The sequence below is a fragment of the Trachurus trachurus genome (genome assembly GCF_905171665.1).
Source record: "Trachurus trachurus genome assembly, chromosome: 23".
NCBI lineage: Eukaryota > Metazoa > Chordata > Actinopteri > Carangiformes > Carangidae > Trachurus > Trachurus trachurus.
Window position 1 is genome coordinate 12741116 of NC_139912.1, and position 10345 is coordinate 12751460.

Consider the following 10345-nt stretch of genomic DNA (forward strand, 5'->3'; position numbering starts at 1 on the left):
AACCACACCCTGGCCGCCGGTGTGAGTCAGGGGTCCGGCCTGCGCGTGTGTACGTGCACGTGTGTGAGTGTGAGAGTGTGTGTGTGTGTGTGTGTGTGTGTGTGGGACATCCTCATTAGCTAAAGATCCTGACAGAGATTAGCATCAGTTGCCAAGCCGTATATACACACATGCGAACATGTAACACACTTATGTGTTGTGCGGCCATTTTGGCATAATGGCTGCTGGCCAATATGGGTCAGTGGAGCAGTGGTAGCATGAGCAGGCATGAACACACACACAGACACACACACATGTTAGTTAGGGGTGTAAAAACTAGTCATTCTCTGGCGCACAAAGGATTCATACTGTCCTTTATTTAGCCACCGGACTTCCCTCTCTCCGTTTGTCACTCTTTCATTTTCATTTCATCCGACAGAATCACTGCACGTTTATTTCATAATGCGAGTCACAGATGCAGCAGATTGTGAAGACACAAAAAGCGGAACGCAAGGTTAAAAATAGGAACTTTTTACTTTTCTAAAATTGTTAAACCCCCTGTACACAGCTGGTAGGGAATAAGTTGTTCCTTATCAATACAAGTCTGTTACCATGAGCCTGTGTGTGTCTGTGTGGTTGTGGCCGGGCACACGCATCGCATCATTGTGTATGTGATCATGTCGCGCTGACCGCAGGAAACACCTGTGCTGCTGAACCGAAAGCGCTCGGTTCAGTTCAAGCGGCCAATCAAAACGCCCCGTCACTTCAGAGAGCCCCACCCACTTCCTCTGGGACCTCAAAGTGCCATGCAGCCTTACGTTTACTGTACAGTCGGCTGTCGACGGTTAGACTTAGAGAAGAAAGACAAACACACTGAACATCTACTCGTACTGCTTCCTCTGACTGGGCCGCTGTTTGTGCCTCTGTGATGTCAGTGTGGAGGGAGGGAGGGAGGGAGGGAGGGAGGGAGGGATGAAGAGGAAGGATGTAGAGGGGGAAGAGATGGAGGGTCAGTCGGAGAATTGGACCGGGAGGGAGTGGAAAAATTTAACATCACCATAACCAGAATAAAGTGTGGGAACTCATCTGTCATATTAAAATGCCAAAAAAGGCACCAACTGCTCTAGTAGCAGACACAAAGGCATGTTCATTTATTAATAAGTCAACGATGCAACTACTGCTACCTTTGCACATGTTTAACGGTCTTTTATCTGTTATTTGCACACTTGAGTTTTTGTTGCTGGACCATATTGATCTTGATATTTGACTTTCGGCACTTTGTTTTTGTTAGAATTGTGTTTTTGTTTTTTTCTTTGTGAGTATTCTTTCCCTTTTTATCATATTGCACTGTGACTGGAACTGGAACCAAAATGTCATGAAGGGATTTCCCAAAGGGATTAATAAAGTTTCTATCTATCTATCTATCTATCTATCTATCTATCTATCTATCTATCTATCGCTAATACCTTTCTTTTATACATTTTCTTGAAAAATCTGACTAAACATTTCACATTTATTTACAAAAAACTACAATATCATAAGGTTAGTGTGTGACAGAGTTAAAGTAGATACTTACTCTACGTTACTCAGCAGACCACACACACCAGAAACTGACAAACGATGTGCAATAATTACACACACACCAATTGTGCGTTATTTCTTATCTGCTTCCATCTTTGCTATATTTAAATATCTGATTGATCTATTATTTATCTTTAAGTGATTTGATATAGACATTTTGCAGTTTCTTTTTCTGAAGTGCGGCTGTTTCCTCACTGCGGGACCAATAAAGGACTTCTATGCAGCTGATCGCCATTGTCACTTGTCCTCTGAGGAGTGACATCATCTCATCATGACATCACCATGACCTCACCCTCTGTTACCACTATTATTTCTAACTCTGAATTAAGTCTCTAACCAAAATCCGCTCCTGAAATCCACTGCATACATTTAAAAACAGACCTAGTACATAGTTGTTACTGAAAACACAGCAGGTGTGTGTGTGTATCTGAGGCCCGGACGCACAACCTATGATGTTTGACATGTTTCGAACTGAAGTTAAAGCTGTTTATTTCACCGTCGTCACACTCAGAAAAACTCTCACACTGGCATTCGCTGCTATTTGCCTGGTGGTAATTTCCGACTCTGGATCTCGGCCTGCAGCAGGAAGCAGATGTGGACGAACCGCATACTGTATAATCCCAATCATCTGGGACAGGAGCTCATTGTGTGTGTTTGTGTGTCTGTGTGTGCATGTGTGTGTGTATTAATCACTTCCCTGCTCAGATATTCGCAGCCCGCATGCAGGGTTAAACCGCTGACCTTGTGTTCGCAAACCCTGATTCTGCAACTTTAATGTCTGTGATTTTTTTTTTTTTTTTTTTTTTAAGTAGTGGCCTCACTCAGCACCTGTGTGTGTGTCTGTGTGTGTGTGTGTTCATGTAACATTCTGTATTTGTTGATATCATAACAAATCTGACACCCTCCTGGTGCCTGGTAGTGAGTATAAACTGTCTCCACGTCTTGATTAATAAACTTTGGCCTTGTTGGTGGGCCAGCCTCACACACACACACATACACACATATACACATTATACACACACACACAAACTCCAGAGCAGAAATATTGTGTTGCTCTCTTCTGAGAAACACCCAGCTTAGGGGCAAAAGGCTGGTTTCTGGGTTAAGCCGTGGGAGGGAAGGGTGAGAAAGAAAGAAAGAAGGAGGCTTGTGACACAAAAAAGAAATTAGGAAGTCTTGTTACAGTAACATGAGGCAGCTTTACAGTGATTACAACACACACACACACACACACACACGCACTGAAACACAGCAGTGTACCTGCTCCTGCACCCACGCACAAACACGAGCTAATAAAAGCACAGAGACACACAAAACCACCAGGCTTCACTTTTCTTTTTTCCTTTTCTTTTTTAGCCGTGACAAGAGATGTAGAGGACACAGGACATCCCCCGTCATGTGACTGATCAGTTTGTGTCATGTGTTTCATCCCATGAGAACAGGACAAACCAAAGCTCCGCTGAATAAACGCATTCTTTTCCCTTTTTTTTTTTTTTGTCATGTGTCAATTTTCAGATACGTTTACGGAAACCCCGAAGCTTTGGACTTGCACTCTGACATAAAAAAAAAGAAAGAAAAAGAAGGCCACACCACGTCGCTCTGCCGCCTCCAGCTCGTTTTCAACACAATGACTGACTGATGGGTTTTGAAAAGGAGAAGCCGGCATACCAAGCATTCTAGCTGCGGTGCATCATTTCGCCAAAAAAGACAGGTCACTTCCTTTACTCATCAAGGGGGAAACAATCTGCTTTTCTAATTCAGAGAACGGAGCCATCGCAACAAAGTGATGATGAAATGAAACACTTAATCTGAGTTACACTTCTGCTACGGTGGTGTGATGTCACACAGGAAGGCCGACCACATATATGCCACCACCACCGCCCCCTAAACTGGACTTCTTCTTGGATCGTGTTCCCCCTCGTCTCTCCTGCACATGAAACATCACACCCCTCCACCCACCCCTCCACCCTCACCCCCTGCGTTGTTTTAACGCAGGGCGAATGTCTGTCCAAACTCAGCGTCAGTCTGGCACCGCTCTGAAGCGACTCCCCCCCTAAACACACAAATCCACCTTCTTCTTCTGTGCTGGCGCTATAGCCGTCCATGCTTTCATTTCATTCACACACGGATAGAGGCTTTAGCATCCATGACCAGTGAGGTGTGTGTGTATGTGTGTGTGTGTGTGTGTGAGGGAGAGAGAGATTGTGTGGTTGTGTAATGCAGAGGTAAAAAAGGTTTCCAGATCATGTGCTAGAAGCTTAGATGTGTGTGCGGGCACTTAACATGCACACCCACACAGAAAACTCAGAAAAAGAGAAGGGGAAGCCCCCCCGGGTCAAAACTATTAATACACACACAAGCACAAGCTCACAAGAACACACACACACACTCGCATGTTTGGCATTGTCACATCCCCTTCTCTTGCCTCCCCCCTTTAATGTCTGCCCGTCAGGAGAAGCATGGGTTTGCAAATTTTTGCTTTTCTTTGATGTCTTGCTTTAGGATCTGCTTGGGACACACACAAGCTGACCTTGTATATCTAAACTACTGTGTTGAGCCCAGAGTTCTCTAAAGCAGGTACATGTATGACACCAGTGTGTTTAGAAACAACATCCCAGTTGGTGCAGTGAGTGACACACAGATGTGTTTCACTTTGTTCTGGCCCTGTGGTTTATTTCCTGTCTTCTACACCGTGTTACATCTACGGTACCTACATCTCGTCGTCTCAAACCTAAACCACTTGGTAGAACCTGTGAAATTTTTTTTTTTTTTTAACACCTCTGTAAGTGCTTCCTACTGTCTGGTACGTAGCTAGCGTTATATCTGGGCATCTGCTCAAACATCTCTAACGTCTGTTGGTGCTCCACGGGAGGGAGAAGGGGGCTCCTTCTCCTTGCATAAGAAATCTGTTCTCAGCCTGGTGTAGGATGCCAGGTTACGTTTAATTTCCTGTCTTCTTGTAATGCTACGACGACCACACTGCCAGCACTTGGACATCCGCTGGGGACAACCCCGCAAAAAAAAAAAAAAAAAAAAAAAAAGCATGTGTACAACTCTGTGAGGAATTTTGGATGGACGTTTTTCTGTAATAGCATGTTTCTTTGGGGCTGCGGGGTGGCCTACGAGCTACAGACAAGTTTCCCATAACACAGAGGTCACAAGCAACAATCCCTGCAGCTTGTGTGTCTGTGAACAGCTGTGTGTTCAGTCAACCTGGCTCTGTCCTCCTACACACCGTCTTGACTTCACAGATCTATATATAATATATAAATACACATAAAAAGAAAAGGGTTCAGATGAAAAGAAGAGTGTCCCTGGACCACCAAACAAGAGGAACCCTGTCGTCCTCTCTCTGCTAGAGACACTTTCTCTGCTCACAGGAAGTCACACATCAAACCTGAGGTGCAAAACGCATCGTCTCCCAACGGTGGCGAAACTTTTGCCCCGTGGAGCGGAGAAGGCTCGTTCTCACAGAGCCAGATTTGTGAGTCAGCGTTACGTCTTCTTCGGGCCGAGCGAGCGTGGCCACAGCACAGGAAGGCAGCGGCAGCCTTTCGTAACAAACTCAGCTAATTTCAAAAAGGAGTTCACACGTAGTTAAAAAAACCACGCTGAGCTTTCACATCAAGTGCCACCAACTGTGATGATCTTGCGATACGCAAAGTCACGCTGTGTGGAAGTGGCGGTCATGCCGTCCAAAAGGGGGGAAGCTATTCTTTCAGCTTACTTTCATAAAAAAAAAAGAAACAAGGTTATAACTTGCTGTTATATTTTGGTATTTCCCACCTCACATTTACACCTTTAGGTTCATTTCTACTTCCTGAAGATGATGCATGAAAGTCGATTCAATCTGTTTGCTTTTACCACATCACATTTTATCTTTGTACTAGTTTATATTTAGTGTTTTAATTACTCAATCCCTAATGTTTCTCTAGATGTGTCCATGGTGCAGCCTCTGTAACTATCTATTTGTTAAAAAAAGAAAGAAAAAAACACACACACACTCTGGCTCCCTTACATAAGCGCACTAATAGCTGGTTTGGAGAGTCATGGGTTGACAGACCCAGTTGATAACCACCCTTGTGAAACAAGTGAGATTGCCATTGTTTGGTTTTGTGGAGGCAGTTCTTGCACCGATGCCCCAATTTTGCAGGACCTGCGTCATGAGACCAGCTCCACCAGTACACACTTTGCCTCTCATCCCATTTGTAACCTCTCTGGATTAAGCCATCACCGCCATCATCATCATCATCACTGGACTAGCAGCGTGCCTTTTACTGATGACATGTTGCACAACCCTGAAGCTTAAATGTTTCAAATAGTTCCTGAAGGACGGTCTCGCTGATCCACTGACGCGCAAAAGTTGTTTAGGTCAGCTTTAAAGCAACACTCTGTCATAAACGTACCGGGGGAAAAAAATGCAGAAAAGAGTCGAGGCCAAAATTACAGGCACACGCAGGCTATAATGTTGTGTGTCTGTGAATGTATATAGAAGCATGTAATCTAGCCGGTAAATGATTGTAGCCCCGAGATTATGACCAAAAAAAAATGTGTCGGAATTACATCTTCAACCTTGGACCGGTCGTCATGGGAGGCCCTGACAGACCAGCACCGTATGCACCTTTATGTGCCGTGTAATTGTTGAAGTTTCTCCCCCCACATATGCCACTAGATGAAATTCCTGAACATTAAAGACACACTGTAAAATTTCCGAAAGCAAATTCGGATGTCCTTGTTTCAAATATGAGACAAGAACATACTAAGAAACCACACTTGTCACATTTGGGTGCCGAGCGGAAAAAATTATCTCGAGCGCTCCCTGTTCCATCGAGCAGCAGAGAAGCTGCACTGTGTATAATCTCTGATTCGTTGCTCCACCAGTGGCCTGTAATTATGTCTATAAAACACTTTCTATATATAAACAACAATAGGCAGTTAAAGTGGGTGTTATGTCAGGGTGTTCTGGTGACTCAGTGGGCAGAGGAGTACACCCCATGCGCTTGTGGTATTGCGAGTTTGACTCCGCAGCAATTGAAAGCCTCACACAACGCTCGGGGATGGGCGGGCGGGCGCGACAGCTAAAGCACTTACTTACATGTTGGCTGATGATGCGGCTTAATTGTGCTTGGTTGCCTGGCGCCGAGCCCACCTGTGCTCAATCAGAACAAGTTTCCTTGTCTACGAGCTGCTGTTGTCCGCTGAATAATTTAGGAGACTCCACCGACCGTCCACAAGCTGATGTTGCCTGTGTGTGCTGGGAGAAGAACTTAGCTCGAGGGCCCATTTGCATGGACGCCATAAAGCTGCCATTCAGCAAGTTTGCATGCACAAAAATAACTTAATTACTGTGAATAACCAGATTAGGGAAATAGTTTAAATTAAAGCACTTAGATGGCCCAAAAAAAATGAAATTCGAGTGAGTTGTCCGATAGTCGAGTTACTGTCCGAGGGAGGCGGGGGACGGGGGGACGGGTTGGGTGCGTGATAGCCTGAGGACTAACAGGAAATATGTTTCATTATAAAAACGAATTATTGTATTTCATGCTAATAGAGCTAACTGAAAAGGAAACTGAACAGATATCACATGAAGAATCAAGGCACAACAAGCAGTCAGTCAGTGGTGTCTGAAAAGCAGGGTCCTGTTTTTTTTTTTTTTTAAATAAGTAATTTCAGAAGCCACAAAGGCTGGAGGGTGGTTGTGTTGGGAGAACTGATGAAAACCAATGTTTTCTACCATGACGATACGTTTTAAGATCTTGCTGATTCACCTAAGGCCTCTCCTAAAAGCAGAAGGCCGGGGCTGCATTAGGCAGTTTGACAAGGCGTGTGTGTGTAAAGTTATTAATGAGAAGTAGGCCTACAACAAGAAGCTACATTTACCAAGTCAAACCTACATGGAGAATTGAAGGTTAAGGGGAAGCAGAAGCCAATAAAAACGAAGCACTGAATCATATAAGGTTAATTATTCTACCTAAGTGTAGGATTATATTTCTCATCACATGCATTATGGAATGAGTGGCATTTAAATAAGGCGGTAGCAGACAAGTCTCTTCTCCTTTTGGTGTCTCCCTCATCCATAAAGCACTTCCTCACCGCCTCTCACACAGCCCAACGCCCCGAGTAGTCTGGGTTTTTTTGCGCAACATCCGCTAACTCCCTGTTTTCAGAAGCACATGCTCAAAAGAGGGGGACAGGACAGGACGGGGCCAGGTCATCGCCACACATCACAATCTGACACATACATAAGGATTCTGCATATTTTCAGGATTTGTTGTGTGCCTGATTTCAAAAAAGAGACAAAAGCAGCCTGGCAAAATGTGTCGTTCTTATTCAAAAGTGTAACCAATAGTTGATAACGCTCCACTTTTTAAAAGCCAGGACAAAATGTTATGAAATGGGCCAAGAAAGAATGTTGCAAGCTCCAGCAAGCAGCTTGCATGAAGTAGGAAGTAAGGAGAAGGGTGTGTGTGAGTGAGTGTGTATGTGTAACTAAAGGCAAAAGGAGAAAAAGTTAACTGTTCTGACACTGATTAGTCTCTCTAAACGACCACCGTTCAATAAAGAGTAAAGAAACCAATAAAGTAAAAGACTTACATGTAGGATGTGAATTAAACCCAAAACCAACCTGGTACTGAGGCCTCTTTAATTTTAATTCTCTGGTGGCTTTGCTAACATTAACATTAATGCAACTTGCAGATCCTAAATGTGTATGTAGGCCTACCGTCCAGTTAGCACAGCACGTTTTCTTTTCTCATCATATTACTGATCAAATCCCATCTACAAAAAAAAAAAGAAAATGACACAACTGTTTTTGAAAGATGTGACATCCCTGTTGTGGCTACTGCAGCTATTTCACAAGCCTAGGAGAGGAGAGGTCCTATTTTGAGTCCAGAGTTGCAACATGAAAAACATCCAGTGATGTAGTGAGTGACGACTGTGGGTCAGCGGTCATCACAAAGCAAACTAAATATGTTGACATGATATGCTGCTCCATCTCAAAAACAAACAAGCAATACCCCTTCTATCCATACTGGATTCATCTTTCACCACAGACCATAACTAATTCACTACACCAGCACCTAAAGTCATCCTTTGCTAGCTACAGACTATAACAAGAAAAAAGTGTGCCCAGAAAAAATTACACTGAGGGTGATACATGCAATTAAGCTCAATTTGGTTTCTGTGTATCCATTGCTAATTGAGTATCAGGGAGGGAGGAACAATGACTCACTGCACTGTATCCCAACAATCAGGCATGGCTAGCAGACAGTCAGCAGATAGCCACAATAACACTACCCACTACCCTGTAGCCCAGCTGTTACCTGCAAGCTAATATAAGCTATGCCAACAACGCCATGGAACAAAAATAAAAGAATAGGAAATAACATAGCCACAGGCTGCAAAGGAGACGTGAACGCGGCTTAGTAGCTATGTTGTTGTGTGTCTCTTTTATTTTTCTTTTATAGAAACAAGGAGCCGGTGGTGTGTGTCTGTCTGTGGGTTGTGTGTGTGGAGAGAGACAATGCTAGGCCGCCATGTAAAGCCTGGAAATGGGAGGAAAAGGAAGAGGGCAGTGCGGCCGCCCCTGCCTCCTCACCTCCTGGGGGATACAGCAGGAGAACCGGGAGACGGGGAGGGGAGAGGGGAGGAGGTGGGAGCCGGGAGAAGGAGAAGGAGGGGAGGGGGGACACATAGGGGTCGGTCAGTGTGGTTGGAAATTATTATGAGGGGGGAGAGAGAGAGAGAGAGAGGGGTGTGGGTGAGGTGTAGATGTGAAGGAAAGGATGCTGTAAATGTTGACCCACCATAAAGTCGTTGCCGAAGTTGTCCTCTCCCCTCTCCTCGTCCCCCTCGCTCATGGCCTTCACCCCCTGGATAAACTTTCTCAGGATGCCGGCTTGGTCCATCCTTATGTCCTCTTCTGGCGTATCCCGTTGCCCTTTTTTGTTTTTGTTGCTAGCCTATTTGTTTGTTTTGTTTCCTTACAAATAAAAAAAACAAAAAGCAACCTCCCGAAGAAGCAAGGCAAGGCAAGGGAGGAGAAAACGTGAAAATAAACAAACAAAAAGACAAAAAATGGGGGGGAAGGAAAAGAGGGGAATAAATAAAAATAAATAAGCTTCACGGGTCCCCCCAGGGAGTCATCGTCGGTTCACAACACCTTCTTGTTTTATTATCGCCCCATGTTGTTTCTCCCCTTTCCTTCTTTCTTCTGGGCTGTTTTCACAGCGACAGCGCTTTAGTCCCAAAGAAAAGCAGCGGCGGCCCCGGGGGTTTTCTGCCCTACGAACAAGTTTCACAGCCGTGGCCTAACATAAACTGTAGACAATTTGCCCCGTAAAGGAAGACGAAGAAATAAAAAAGACCAAAAAAAAAATCCCAGCTCTGGTCAGTCTATCTACCCCTCCCTGTCTACCTCGGTTGCCACATTCACACACTGCTGCTCGTTATTTGCTACTGAGGAACATCCGGACTGGGCAAAGCCAACGGAGAACAGGACCCTCCTCTTCCAGCTCATACTCGCCTGTGATTGGACAGCCGGTACCTGAACTCAGAATCTCATTGGTTGGCGTGGACGTAGCTCTAAACCACATTCAGCGCTGATTGGATGAAATGCGTGTCTGTCGTTTTGACGCGGCTCGTCCTCGTCATTGGTATGATGGATAAATTACATTAAATTATTTAATTGTCTTTTATTCTTTTATTGTATGTAACTGTACATCAGTGTGTTTTACGATTTCTAACTGATATTTAGCACATTCAATTATTATTATTATAGAAATCC

General features: G+C 44.4%; 1 protein-coding gene across 2 annotated transcripts in view; it reads right to left on the bottom strand.

Moving 5' to 3' along the window:
- ptpn12 (protein tyrosine phosphatase non-receptor type 12) overlaps positions 1-10001 on the bottom strand; it is a 46062-nt gene extending 36061 nt beyond the window's left edge. For both annotated transcript variants that reach the window (XM_083999616.1, XM_083999617.1), the window contains exon 1: positions 9366-10001. In XM_083999616.1, coding sequence (XP_083855742.1) covers positions 9366-9467 — 102 coding nt within the window. In that variant the 5' untranslated portion in view covers positions 9468-10001. The remainder of the gene's footprint in view (positions 1-9365) is intronic.
- Between the last annotated feature and the right edge of the window lie 344 nt (positions 10002-10345).